The sequence below is a fragment of the Electrophorus electricus genome, chromosome 4, assembly GCF_013358815.1.
Source record: "Electrophorus electricus isolate fEleEle1 chromosome 4, fEleEle1.pri, whole genome shotgun sequence".
Taxonomy (NCBI): domain Eukaryota; kingdom Metazoa; phylum Chordata; class Actinopteri; order Gymnotiformes; family Gymnotidae; genus Electrophorus; species Electrophorus electricus.
The window spans coordinates 10,211,477-10,226,476 of NC_049538.1; the positions used below are offsets into that span (position 1 = coordinate 10,211,477).

The 15,000-nt window shown below is 48.4% G+C and overlaps 1 protein-coding gene across 1 annotated transcript in view; it reads right to left on the bottom strand.

Annotated features, from left to right (window-relative positions):
* prtga (protogenin homolog a (Gallus gallus)) overlaps nt 1-15,000 on the bottom strand; it is a 38,650-nt gene that overhangs the window by 15,123 nt on the left and 8,527 nt on the right. Inside the window, exons 3-9 of the mRNA XM_035524867.1 lie at nt 6,852-6,996; nt 6,078-6,211; nt 5,676-5,972; nt 5,380-5,539; nt 4,250-4,497; nt 2,144-2,308; nt 806-1,111 (exon numbers count right to left, since the gene is read on the bottom strand). Of these exons, the coding sequence (XP_035380760.1) occupies nt 806-1,111; nt 2,144-2,308; nt 4,250-4,497; nt 5,380-5,539; nt 5,676-5,972; nt 6,078-6,211; nt 6,852-6,996 (1,455 nt within the window). The remainder of the gene's footprint in view (nt 1-805; nt 1,112-2,143; nt 2,309-4,249; nt 4,498-5,379; nt 5,540-5,675; nt 5,973-6,077; nt 6,212-6,851; nt 6,997-15,000) is intronic.

Genomic DNA, 15,000 nt, shown 5'->3' on the forward strand with positions numbered 1-15,000 from the left:
AGAGAGAGAGAGAGAGAGAGAGAGAGAGAGAGATAGAGGGAGAGAGAGAAAGAGACAGACAGAGAGAGACAGAGATAGAGAGGGAGGGAGAGAGTGAGAGAGAGAGAAGCATCCGTCGTTGGCCAATCATGTTTGTATTTCAGTTACTACGACTACCGTGCACTTATAAACAGGTGTACAGCATCAGTGCTGGTGACTCCAGCACAGACCCTGTGAGACCTAAACCTCACTGCCCTTTTAATAAAACACGGGCACACAATAATCTGTTATACTGATCAGACAACAGCTTTGCACGTCTATTATAATTACTTTGATTATGCTTTGGGTTGGTAGTACAGGTCTCAGATCAGCTTAAGAAATATGCTTTCCGTCTGTAGTGCCAGCTGGGTTCAGTGGACACGTTTGTTCTGCTCAGCGGACCTTGTGGGGCCTCACGTTTTACAACCCGTGACCGAGGTGACTGAGGACGCGAGAGAGGGATGCAGAAGGATAGAAAGAGAGCGAGAGAGTGTGACGGAGGGACAGAGACAGAGTGCAAGGACAGTGCATACTTTACTGTGTTTACTCCAGATAAGACAGACAAGACAGAGGCTATAGAGATTGACGAAAATAAAGTCTCTAGGATAGAGAGGAAGGAAGAGGCGGAGCTTCAGTCCTGCTAATGGAGAAGAGGCGGAGCCTGTTAGCTCGTGCCTGTTAGCTTCAGTCCTACTAATGGAGAAGTGGCGGAGCCTGTTAGCTTGTGTCTGATAGCTAAAGTCGTGCTAATGGAGCTCATGTGTGTTAGCTTGAGTTGTGCCCCCACCTTCATGGCTGGATGCCCTGGGGGTCCTGTGAGCACTCCAGGTTGACGCCTCCCCCCACCCGACCGCAGTGGCGGCCGCGATCCGCAGAAGGTAAACTGTGTCCGGCTGCAGACCCTCCAGCAGGTGCTGCACCGTGTGCCCAGGCAGCTCCACCTGGGTGGCTGCTCCGTCCGAACCGGACCGGTACCACAGGCGGTACGCGGAGATGAGGCCACGGCTCAGCTTGTGTGACAGGGGCTGCCATGACACCTGGATGTCTGTGGGACTTCGGCTGGTCAGAGACATCTCGGGAGCGCGGAGAGGAACTGGCAGTGTGAGACAGACATTCAGACAGACAGACAGGGAGGAAGAGAGAGACAGCGTGAAGGAGTAAGACAGAGGGAGAGACAGACAGACAGAGAGGGGAGAGAGACAGAGAAAACGAGAGAGAGTTCAGTCACAATGTGTAGTGTAAAATAAAATAGACGAATATATTAAAAACGAATAAACATGAAATATACAAACAAAGATATGACCTGTAAAGCTACAATCTCCTGGCTAAGTGCCAAAGAGAACATTACATGGGCCTTAATAGTAAACCTCGAAGGGAAAGGCCTGAGAGAGATTACCACCTTTTCTCAGGAATGAAAACCTCTCCACAATATTGCCCTGTCTGATGATTTACCAGAGTTCTTTCATCTGTTTCCCTCTCCCTCCCTCCCTCCCTCCATGTTCCTTTGTTCTTCTGCCCAGAACAGAGCACTTGATTGTCCCTGACGAATATGAGTCGTATGCAACACACTGGTGCTTCTGTCTGGACACACACTGATTCAGAGTCTGATTTAGATTTAATTAGAGTCTGATTTAGAACTCATACAGATCTAGGTCATTAGCTACAGGTAAGAGTATTTATATATTCGATGACCCTGTTTCACTGTGTACAATCAGGACTTGTGTATATGTGCTGTATGACGCGGTCTGACACTCACCGTCCTCTAGCGTGTGCTGTATGACGCGGTCTGACACTCACCGTCCTATAGCATGTGCTGTATGACACGGTCTGACACTCACAGTCCTATAGCGTGTGCTGTATGACGTGGTCTGACACTCACCATCCTCTAGTTTGTGCTGTATGACGCGGTCTGACACTCACCGTCCTCTAGCATGTGCTGTATGATGCGGTCTGACACTCACTGTCCTCTAGTGTGTGCTGTATGACGTGGTCTGACACTCACCATCCTCTAGCGTGTGCTGTATAACGCGGTCTGACACTCACCATCCTCTAGTGTGTGCTGTATGACGTGGTCTGACACTCACCATCCTCTAGCGTGTGCTGTATAACGCGGTCTGACACTCACCATCCTCTAGTGTGTGCTGCATGACGTGGTCTGACATGCGACTGGCGCCCATCGGCATGTATGCTACGATGTAGAAGGTGTAGTTCCGCGCCGGCTCCAGGTCATCAATGATGTAGCGGGCGGTGTCGTTGCCGATGACGACCTGGTACTCTTCATTGTTCAGGCCTGTAGTTGTTAAAGAGTGCAGGGCTAGTTAGAAGATCAGAAAACAGACCGTCTACTGACCAGAAAACAGACCTTCTACTGACCAGAAAACAGACCTTCTACTGATCAGAAAACAGGCCGTCTACTGATTAGAAAACAGACCTTCTACTGACCAGAAAACAGACCTTCTACTGATCAGAAAACAGGCCGTCTACTGACCAGAAAACAGATCTTCTACTAACCAGAAAACAGACCTTCTACTGATCAGAAAACAGACCTTCTACTGACCAGAAAACAGAGCTTCTACTGCAACAGTCTGTCCAAAGGACTCCAGAAAATATACAACAGTCAGTTAAGTGTTCTCATTCAAACAACCGAAGTGATCAGTGTTACCAAGCCCAAAAAAGCCTAACCGTCTCCTTCCCCTGCACTACAATATTCTCCCGTTACACACAGTAATTAGTGCATAAATGCTCAATTGCGTGTTGGGTCATTCATGTTAATTCTATTCCTCTCTTTTGGTGCAGAATCTGTATGGTTATTCTTAATGGGGCCTGCCACACAAGAGACATGCCAACTCAATCAAGCTGGGCACACATCCCTAAAGCAGCTAAACCTATGGCTGGGGCTCAGGCGTTCTCACACACATCCAGTCTCTCTGATAAGGCTTTAATGAGTCCAGATTAGGCAGCTGACACAGAAGAACCCCCGAGACACACAGAGCCAGGACGCCCTGTTTCCTCACGCACTGAACAAGCTCCTTAAAGAGCAAACAGAAAAGACCTTGTTCTCCATCTGAATAACCTCATCACTGACTCTGACTGCTGGACTGCGAGTTGAAGAAACACACACACACACACGCACACACACACACACACACACACACACACACACACACACACACTCACACACGCACACACTCACACACGCACACACTCACACACGCACACACGCACACACACACACACACACTCACACACGCACACACACACACACACACACACGCACACACAGGGCAAACGCACCTCACACGTTCCTTTATACTATCACAAAACGGCACTGTTCGACAAAAACACTTGAACACAGCCTAATTGGGCAACTTCTAGTACTCTAACTTTCCCTCCATTTTTACCCCCCACAGCCTCTCTCACCTGCTCTCTTCCTCTTTCCTGTCTACTCATCTCTGTGAGTTCATTATTACACTGGTAATTAGTGACTAACCCTGGGAGGTCCTTCTCGTCTGCAGCAGTCTTCAATCGGCTGCATTTTGCTTTCAAAAGAGCAGTTCTCCTTCCCCTAACATGGCTTCTCTCTCTCTCTCTCTCACGCTCTCTCTCTCTCTCTGAAAGTGCTGGCAGGTGTTTCTTTTGGTGACTTTCTCATGTTAAAGCTCCTTAAAGGGATTCAGTCACCATAATTAGGATGAAAAGTGTCGACAGGAACAAAAATGCTTTTGTTAAAAAGTGACTTTTGCAGCCACTTCATTAACAATGACTGCCCTCCCTTACTGTAAAATGGTACGTTCCCATAACTGGACGTTTTGCCTGGAGAAGTCAGGAATGTTCTGGAATAAATGGGGCCATGTCTTCAAGATGTGAATTCATTTCGGTAGGTCATTCCCGGTGGTCAGGAACAACTTTTTTTTTTTTTTTTGACCTGAGTTTGTGGAAAATGGGTGAACAACCGCGAACACCTCACCCACATCAGTTACAAAAATCAACCTAGATCTATTTATCAAAAGACTTTAATAAAGGGAAAAAATAATGCGGACTTCACACAGACTTTTGGAACTTCCTGTGAAATATGAAAGAACTAACAAGTTTCTCCTTTAGTCTGGAAAACTAAAATCTCTGTTAGCATGGTGCGAGACTTAAGGGCTTCAGTCAGGACTCCTGGGCCCCTCAGGAGTTCCCCCATGCTTTGGTGGGCACGTCACCCTGAGAGCAGCGAACTCCAGCGTACCTTCTGCCTTCATGTAGTGAATGGAGTAGGCGATGACTTTGTCAGCATTGTAGAGCGGCTTCTCCCAGGCCAGCAGGACGGCCGAGCTGGACACGGTGTCGGCACGTATGTTGCGGGGCGCGCTGGGCCGGTCCTCTGACATCACCACGATCAGACGCGCGGTGGATAGAACTGAACCCTGAGTGTTCTCCACCAAGCACTGGTAAATCGCATCATCCTCTGGAATAATCTGGTTTATCACCAGTTTACTAAGAAAAACAAATAAAACAAACCACAAAAAACCCAGTTCAGTTATAAACATCTCATAATCACTCAAAATTATTTGCTAGCATATTTAAACAAGTTCCTACATGTTTGTACACATGCATAAAACGCAGAACCACATAACCTCCAGATGTTAAGTACAGTACACAGACTTTTGAATTTGTGTAGTACCATATATCCATTTTATGATTTGATGAAATATATCTTATTTTAAACCTTGTTTATTACTGTTAATTGTACAAAGACACTTTGCAGTTTTCACAGAAATCTTTATCATACTGTAATTGCCAACTACTACAACTGTGTGCTCCCTCCATCTCTCTCTCAGACCAGGTCCTGCAAGAAATGTGGACACCACACACTCATGATCACAGGTAGCAAATCGACAGAAAAATCCAATAAAATGCTATTAGCAGAATGGTAAATGATTAATCCTGCTCTCACAACCTGGAGGGAAGATGTCCATGAATATTTCAGAGAGACAGAGTTTCCAGTTAAACACTTCAGGAGATCAGAGCCACATGCTTGTGTGGGTTAACAGGTCACTCCAGGTCATGTTCAAATCTATAAAGCTACTCGCATACTGGCATGTTAAAACAAATATCAGCATTTCAGAACTTAAACTACAGCTAATGCCAGACTGAAGGGCACAGGTATGAGTGAACAGCTCATACCTGCTGTACAGTGATCAGTTAACAGCTCGTACCTGCTGTACAGTGATGAGTGAACAGCTCACATGTGCTGTACTGTGATCAGTGAACAGCTCATATGTGCTGTACGGTGATCAGTGAACAGCTTGTACCTCCTGTAAAGTGATGAGTGAACAGCTGGTATCTCCTGTACAGTGACCAGTGAACAGCTCGTACCTGTTGTACATTTTGATGCGTCCGTTAGAGTGGATGGGTTCTCCGTTCTTCAGCCAGGTGATGCGTGGGCGGGGCACCCCATCAGCCTCGCACACAAAGCGGCCCGTGCCCGCGCGTGGTCGGGTCAAACTCTCCGGCCATTCCAGCAGAGACGGGGGTGCTGAAGACATAATGAAGAAATCAAATAAAATCAAACCTTTCACTAAGTTACACAGGATTCTCAGACTCCTGGAGAAGGATTGTAGAACACAGCGTCATCATTAACGTCGGTCACGCTGCTTTAGCTCCAGGCTCACCAAGGACAGTAATGTTAGCGACGGCGACGGTGTAGTTCCTGGTGCCGGGCGTTGTGGCCCTGCACATGTAAACACCGCCATGCTCGTGCTTGACATCAGAGATCAGCAGGTTGCCGTTGCCGAGCACCTTGGTGTTGTAGACGTCAATGGACTTGTGGTCAGCACGACTCCACGAGATGAGTGGCCGAGGGTTCCCCACGGCAACGCACTCCAGGAGGACGCTACCGTGCGTTGCCACGGTAACGTTCTGTGGCCCGGCAATGATGCGCGGTCGCTGGGGAATTCTGGGAAAGGGAGCTAGAGGAGGAAGAGAGAGCAGAAACCATACAGGTCACATTGTTTGAAAAAGCGTGTCTAGCTCTGGCCTCCAGGGGGCGACGGGGTCAGCACTCTTCCTCTCACCTGGCGTAACGGTGAGCGCGGCCTCGGCACTCCGCCGGCGGTTGGCGATGTTTGCCGCCACGCAGCGGTAATTCCCAGCATCCCTCTGCTCTACTCCCTGGATCTGCAACACCCCAGTGGGCAGCACCGTGATTCTGAGCCAGAAAAACAACCCAAAACAAACAAACAAGAATGATTCAAGTTTAAAAGTTAATTATTACTGATGACAATGAAAAAATCCTGTTCTTTTCTAGAGACGTTTTCAAATGGTTTGAGGCAAAAACAAATAAATATCAGCAAACAAAAAAAAACAGAAAAATAAGTACACGAGTATCAAATGTATATTAGATATATATCAAATCGATGTGTGTTGAGCGTCCCCCAGTGCCAGAGAGCTGCTGTGTGTTGGGCGTCCCCCAGTATCAGACATCTGCTGTGTGTTGGGTGTTCCCCAGTGTCAGAGAGCTGCTGCGTGTTGGGCGTCCCCCAGTGTCAGAGAGCTGCTGCGTGTTGGGCGTCCCCCAGTGTCAGAGAGCTGCTGCGTGTTGGGCGTCCCCCAGTGTCAGAAAGCTGCTGTGTGTTGGGCGTCCCCCAGTGTCAGAGAGCTGCTGCGTGTTGGGCGTCCCCCAGTGTCAGAGAGCTGCTGCGTGTTGGGCATCCCCCAGTGCCAGAAAGCTCCTGTGTGTTGGGCGTCCCCCAGTGTCAGAGAGCTGCTGCGTGTTGGGCGTCCCCCAGTGTCAGAGAGCTGCTGCGTGTTGGGCATCCCCCAGTGACGGGGGCACCTGTGGGCCTTACCTGTCGGTGGCCAATGGCAAGGTGACGCGGTTAAACTCCCAGGTGATGATTGGAGGGGGTGTAGCGCCAATTTTGCAGGTGAAACGTGCGACGGAACCCTCGGTCACCACGATGGGGGAAGGCTGCTGTGTGAAAGTGGAAATACCTGCAGAGAAACACGTGAGACACGTAAGACATGTGAGACACTGGGGCGCGTGAGACACTGGGGCGCGTGAGTCCCAACACCCCTCCCAGTCCTGCCGTACAGACACATACTGCAGCAGTGTCCCACATGCTATGCTGAGAAACATGAACATTGTCTCTACAGAAACCCATCAGCCTAGTTCAGTGCCAGACGTTTTGATCGTTGCATCAGTCGATGTTGCATCAGTAAGGATTCTAGTTATTAAGGTTTATGTGTAGTGTGAACATTAGTAACCAGTGCCCCACACAACCAGTGCAATGTTTAGATTCACTTAGTTTCCATTTAAAAACAAACATGATTCTCTCTCTCCTACTCTGTTCCACCCCCCCCACACACGTGCGTGCGTGCATACACACACACACACACACACACACACACACACACACACAATCCCTTTCTTTTTCTAGATTGCTATGGTTGAACGTATTCCTATCAGTCACACTAATCTTCTTTAGCCTCTGACTTAAAGACCAACTTTGAGGTAAACTGTAATCAATTGTCTGTGCTGAGGACACTGTCCGTGTGTCTGGGAGAGAATCAAAGGGTTTATGGCCTGATTTGGTCCACTGCGTCCTCCACCTTTAAAAGCCTTAAGGTAATTGGACTGTTTAACCACTGACTGTATCTTTTTTTTTTTTCAGAAAAGCCCAGATGACACTGGTAGAGTGCCACCCGAAAAACTAACCCTGTTCATTGACCTTTTTTTACATCCTAGTAACAACCTGCTCTTAAAACCTGCAAGGCATTACGATTGCGAGCAGGAAAAGAGAACTTTGAACAACTAACGTCTGTCCTGTTTCTAGCTGGCGGTCCACACTTCGCTCTGAGACTTGTAGGAGCAGGAGTGGCTACGTGGAGGCCGGCCAAGCGGAACCAGAGCCCTGAGGTCTAGCTGTGTTGAGACCAACAGAAAAGCACAGAATGGGCAGAATGCCTTTGTCTCAGTTATCCAAACCCATAACCACATTCACAGCGGGAGAGGGGAGAAGAAAAGGGGAGAGTTGTGGAGAGAAAGCGTAAAAGCACAAACGCAGAGAGGGTCAGCGAAAAGTGATACAGTGGAAGTAGTCAGTGTCAGGGGAGCAGGGCCAACCAAAAGGTCAGCAGATAAACACCAGCCTGTGCGACCTCACAGCAACACAGCACTGTGCTTCCCTTCTGTCTGTGTGTGTGTGTGTGTGTGTGTGTGTGTGGGCGGGGGGGGGGGGTTGTACTACTACTCCCCACCCAGTAACAACAGTGTCTTTGGTTTTGGAGGGGAAATGCATGCTCTGCTGAGTAAAACAGTCCCTGTGAAAACACGGACCCATCCTGGCAGGAGAAGGTCTCCCTTATAACCCTGGGTGGTGGGCAGCAGCTATGAGAGGTGCCTTGTGAGAGACATGTGCTGTTTGTCGGATCCACGCAGGGAACGCCACCGTCCAGCTGGTCTGCCCGGCGGCGCACGTCTTTAGCGTAATGAAAAGCTCACTTTCTCTCCCTTGCGTTCTTTTCGTCTCTCTGTGCGAGCCACAGCACAGGATCTGCATGACGAACTCTCTCATATTAAAGGTGTCATTGGTCATTTAACAAGATATTTATGATGTTGTAACAGACTACAAACAGAGGCCAATAAACACTCCCGTCCGCCGACATGCGGCCTCACCTGCAGCCTGTCAGGGTGAACGTGAGGGTGGAGGCTGTTGTCTTTGCGGAATGGCTTAAATACATTTATCTGCCGTAGGGGGCTGTTATTTTTGCCGGACCCTTTTCGGGCTGTGAGCTGTAAAACCCCCCACTAGCCATTAGGATCACTGGCCTCCACTCGCCTCATCACCCCCGCCCTGGCCCCAGCCCCGCACCACCCGTGCTACCCCACTCATACCACGAGGTCTCACAGAAGCACTGGTCAATGATTAGTTAGCACAGATCGATGGAGGAGTCGCAGCGGAGAAAGTCCCTTAGAGCCTCTCAGGGGCTGAGAGCAGGGAAATGCGTCTCCGCGCACGCACAGCCCTTCAGCGCTCTGGGGACGGCATGGGGGACAGCAGATCCCTGGACCCACGAGGACAGCAGCCTGGTTCCAAATCCAGCCTTAGGGACAGACAAACTGTTTGTCTAACTAGCAAAAAAAAAACAACAAGAAGAAGAATTAATCCAACGACTTTCAGTTGGGGAATTTTTTTTTCTTTGTGTGTGTGTGTGTGTGTGTGTGTGTGTGTGTGTGTGTGTGTGTGTGAGCATGTGTGTGTGTGAGCATGTGTGTGAGCGAGCGTGTGTGTATGTGAGCGAGCGTGTGTGTGTGTGAGCGAGCGAGCGTGCGTGTGTGTATGTGAGCGAGCGTGTGTGTGTGTGTGTGTGTGTGTGTGTGTGTGTGTGTGTGTGAGCGAGCGTGTGTGTGTGTGTGTGTGTGTGTGTGTGAGTGAGCGTGTGTGTGTGTGTATGATGAACAGTGAGAGATAAAGAGCTGGCCAGCACATCTTGACTCAGGAGGACATTCTCCTCTGGACACGGATATAAACAAGAAGAAAACCCTCTGCTGACCTTTGGCCCCATGTGCAGGCATGAGACCATTAGAAACAGGCTGAGTGAGGAAACAAAGGAGTGACAAGACATGACTCCTGGAACTTCCCTTCCCCGCGTGTGATAACACACATCATTATCATCTAAAAGTAGAATTGCTACCAGGAATAAAAATATTTGATCATTTATCATTTAGAGCTCAAATAATCTCAACATCTCAGTCTATGCCCCATAAAACAGATTCAATATTTGAACATTTTAATAATCTCTTTCTAGCACTACAAACCAACAGTGCAGTGGAGGTCAAGGACCACTAGAGTTCTGAAATTTTTGGAAAATATACTTGGAAACCAGGCTTTGATCAGAGGAGCGTGAAGGAAACGTGTCATAAAACACTGCCTTCAGTCACAGTCTCAGAACCAATCAGATAGTCTGTCGGCTTCACCCTAAACCTGCTGTTACCATGACCGCACTGTACAAATGATGAATGGAATACTAAACCTGGGTTGCCAGGTGTTAAGTGTTTTTAACCACAGGGAATCCCCCTTTAACCCACTCGTTTGCATTATGAACCACGAGCACACAGGGCATCCTGACAGCCTCTCCATGTCCACACACATGCCGTGTTTTCACTGTCGAACCCATCTGGCCCTGTGACATCGCTCCAGCCACAGGGAGGCTGTGGGTAATGTCCATGTGCACTACATTAACCCCGCGGTGTTCATACAGCAGGCAGCCGTATCTGGAGTCTTTGGCTTGTTCATGAAGAGAAACAGCTGCTGGTCTAGATCTGCCTGATCTAGATCTGCATGTTCTAGATCTGTCTGGTCTAGATCTGCCTGGTTGAAATCTAGTCTCAAATCCACTTTGCACTAAACTGCAACTGCTGTACTAGGATGTGTTGCATGCGTGCGTGCGTGTAGAAATGTTAATTATTTCTTATCAAACTTCACTCTTTATCCACCCCTCCCACCCACGTGAGGGTAAAATCTGCCCTTTTACTCTAAACACCTTTAAATGATTCGTTCCTAAACAGCGAAGTCAATACTCTCCTCTGACCGCCAGACTGTCCACATACAAGTAGCATGCAAACCTGCTATTGTGACGTTTTTGAAGGTTAGCCACTGCAAGGCCTAAACATGTGAAGTGTGGCTACATCACATCCCCCTTCTTTCTGTCTTGACTCTCTCTGTTAGTAATTGTGTGGTTAGATGCAGCAATGCAGTTTATTGATTGCTGGGAACAGACTGAAGTGAGAGCTGAAATTGAGCTGCAGAGGGCTTAGAACGTTTTGTGTGTGTGTGTGTGTGTGTGTGTGTGTGTGTGTGTGTGTGTGTGTGTGTGATGCATAAGATGGCTACTTAAGCGTAGTAACTAAGAACATTACATCAAGCTTTCTAGGGGCGGGGCTAGGGCAGGGCTGGGGGTGGGGCTAAAGGCAGGGCTGAGGGTTGGGCTGAGATTATTGTTTTCTGGGCCATGGTGGAGCTGATGTTAGTGCCAGGGTGGGGCAGAGGGCGGGGCTGATATTATTGTATTCTGGGCCAGGGTGGGGCAGAGGGCAGGGTTGAGATTATTGTATTCTGGGCCAGGGTGGGGCAGAGGGAGAGGCTGAGATTATTGTATTCTGGGCCAGGGCGGGGCAGAGGGCGGGGCTGAGATTATTGTATTCTGGGCCAGGATGGGGCAGAGGGCGGGGCTGAGATTATTGTATTCTGGGCCAGGGTGGGGCAGAGAGCGGGGTTGAGATTATTGTATTCTGGGCCAGGGCGGGGCAGAGGGCGGGGCTGAGATTATTGTATTCTGGGCCAGGGTGGGGCAGAGGGAGAGGCTGAGATTATTGTATTCTGGGCCAGGGTGGGGCAGAGGGCGGGGCTGATATTATTGTATTCTGGGCCAGGGCGGGGCAGAGGGCGGGGCTGATATTATTGTATTCTGGGCCAGGGTGGGGCAGAGGGAGAGGCTGAGATTATTGTATTCTGGGCCAGGGTGGGGCAGAGGGCGGGGCTGATATTATTGTATTCTGGGCCAGGGTGGGGCAGAGAGCGGGGTTGAGATTATTGTATTCTGGGCCAGGGTGGGGCTGAGATTATTGTATTCTGGGCCAGGGCGGGGCAGAGGGCGGGGCTGAGATTAGTATGTGCTGGAGCTGCATGACACAGAGGCACGAGTGGAAAGGCAGAGCTGGGTGAACTGCAACTATGACTATGTGCCTTTTACATCATTACAACTTTCTGATATCCACACACGCTATGTAATCCATACCCTCCCATACTCTCCCACACCCTCCCACACCCTTCCATACTCTCCCATACTCTCCCATACTCTCCCACACCCTTCCATACTCTCCCATACTCTCCCATACTCTCCCATACCCTTCCATACTCTCCGATACCCTCCAATACTCTCCAATACTCTCCAATATGCTTATGAATAATTAAATAAAAAACACAAGTAAGTGGTTTTTTTTAGGATTTTTTTTTTCCAGTTAGTGCTGCTTCACAGCTGCTTATAAAAGTGATCTGGCCATCTGCCCCTTCCTCTGACCTGACCTTTGACCTATGATCTCAGTAAAACCCAATCGAGTACTCTGTCTCTCCTTTCTTAGCCAGTCTAGGATGAAACAGTAACACCACTAGCAAACCAGCATTGATCCTTATAAACCCACCAACAAACCAGCCCAGACCAGTGAAACACCACCAGCAAACCAGCACAGAACAGTGAAACACCAGAGGTGACCAAGCACATCTAATCTAATCTAATCTAATCTAATCTAATCTAATCTGGTTCAGGCAACACAACAGCACTTTAGACCCACAGCAGATTAGCACGAGATCATTTAACCTCACTGTTAATCCCAGCATAACTGTTTAACCATCCCATTGGTACCGGTGTTCCCCTATGCCAACACATTAGCTGGTTTACAAGATGTTCATAAATTTAAAATGGGGGTGTCAGAGCAGAGAGATGCTAAAAGATGCAGGATGGTGGAACTCAAGAGACAACTGGAACAGGCTAGACACACAGACACAGTTCTGCCCCGTCTGAACACACTCTGGAACGCAGCCTCACAGCACCTCCTGTCCCTACTGATCTCTCTCACTGAATAACAAAACAGAGACTCAAACGATCAATACCAGCAGTCAGTTTTCATTAATAATACTGGTTGTGCTTGTATGTACTGCGTGTTAGGTGTTGCTGGCTATTGTCTTGAGCTCAGAGACAGACAGACAGACAGACAGACAGACAGACAGACAGACAGATAGACAGATAGACAGATAGACAGATAGACAGATAGATAGATAGATAGATAGATAGATAGATAGATATTGAGTCTAAAAACTCTGGTCTAATCCTCTGTGTTGGTGATCTGTTTACAGTTCCACGATCATCTTTCCTTATCTGCCTCATCTGAAACATTATGAGCACAGCTTTAACACTGAGCTCAGATCAGCTGATATTCAGCACAGATCAGGTGTCTCGTTAGCCTGATGCTCCAGGTCGCAACATAAAAGGTCGGTTTTCTGGGCAGAGATTAAGTTGGGTGTAAATGACACAGTCAGTTGTGATTCACCTTTAAAGAATTGGGTGAGATTATGCCTGCACTTAGAAAAAAAAAATCCTAGTTTTCTCTGTGTGGAATTAGATTTTTTGTCTCAACTTGTGCCAGTGTGCCATTTCAAGCTCTTTTAATTGCTCAAACTAGATCAAAACCTAAAAGATTCTATTCCAGAACCTTTTTGCATTTCTTTCTCTCTCTCTCTCTCTCTCTCTCTCTCTCTCTCTCTCTCTCGCGCGCTCTCTTTGTTTATTAACGCTATTCCACAAGGTATTGTTATACGAGAAGAGGATTCAATAAACCCAACACACAGGGTAACTGTAAGCAAATACATAATCCCAAACACAAAGACAGGCCAAGGGTCAAAACTGGACAGCGTGAACAGAACGAGGCCAACTAACCATGCAGTAAATGCAGATGAACGTGACTGTACAGAGACTCGCCGCTTAGGTCCGGAGACGCCGCGGTGAGCTGCTGCTGGAGGGCTCCGAGATCGCACGGCCTGGAGCGGAAGCTCCCCTGCACCACCTTCCTGACACCCTCCCTCTCTCCCTCCCTCCCTCCTTCAGATAAATAGCAGCAGCCTTGTGGGAAAGAACGATCTCTGATGGAGGGAAAGAATGCAGCATAACACTCGGCAAACCAATCAGGCTGCAGGCACCTAACAGGCCAAAGAGCCGCCCTGCAGCCAATCGGCGGCCAGACAATGGCCCTACTCATCACACCCCGTGCCCTTTTGGCCCTAGCCTTATGGCCTGAATGGGGGTAGGAGAGGGGACTGGGGCAATAGAAGTCCCTAACCCCCTTATCTCCTTAAATCTCCTCAGTCTTAGCACTTAGCCACCACTAGGTACACAATTGGTACCTGTCTCCCAGACTTCTGGGATTTCTGGCATGTGAGGTTTAAGTGCAGTTTTAGGACATCACTGGGATCTATTGTTAGACCTGACAAGCTGGTGTCATTACAGCACAAATAGAACTCTGAGTTTATGTGACATTCCAAATGTTCCGGGCTGAGATTACTCTGGAGTAGATTACAATCTGGGTTAAAGAAGCCTGGGGGAGACTGAACCACACCACAGCACGGCGGGAGCTGCAACAGTTCTGAACGTGGGTTCACTTTTAACCATGTTCATGTTCAATCTGAAGGGAAAAACCTACCCAAGATCACACTGCCGGCATAAAGAGTCGTCTTCGTGATCAAAAAAATCCCCTGTCCTTTTAGCCTGACAAACACGTGCTATTGCATTTAATAACCTCAATCCCAAATAATCTCTTGACGATGGTCAGGTGTGAGCCTGTGTGGGTGGTAAAGCTTTAGGAACTAAGTTACCACCAGTGTGTTTTTGTGGTGTGTTAGTATGTTCCATTTACTCCCAGCCCAAAACCCCCTCAATGATCTATGGTGTCCTCTGACCTCTCCGACCGTTGCCCAAGGAAACCATGGAAACCTTTCATGTCCAGCACACAAGGAAGCAGTCTTCACGGAGGATCCGTCCATTCGGAATTCGTCAAACATTCCGTCTCCAGCTCAAACTGGGCAGGGTTAGTCCACTTTAGTACTCTTACTGCATATCAGAGTACTGGTGGAGACAGAACTGTTACTTAGCAACCAAAGCAAACACACGCACACACACACACACTGCTGCCATGAGGTTGCAGGGTGAGCAGTGATAACGATAAGCAGCTGACAAAGTGCTTGCTTTAAAATATTGTCTAATATTCTGCACACACCAGACAACAACAGAGTGAAGAGCAAGTCGTTAGGCAAGTTCTGCAGCGAGGCCTGTGTGGTTCAATAGCAGAGATAAAACGCTTAGAGAAGGCGCAGTGGGAATACGGTCTTCACCATGTGATCTCCTGAGTGTGCCGGTGTTATATTAAATGTTAACGACCAAAATGGT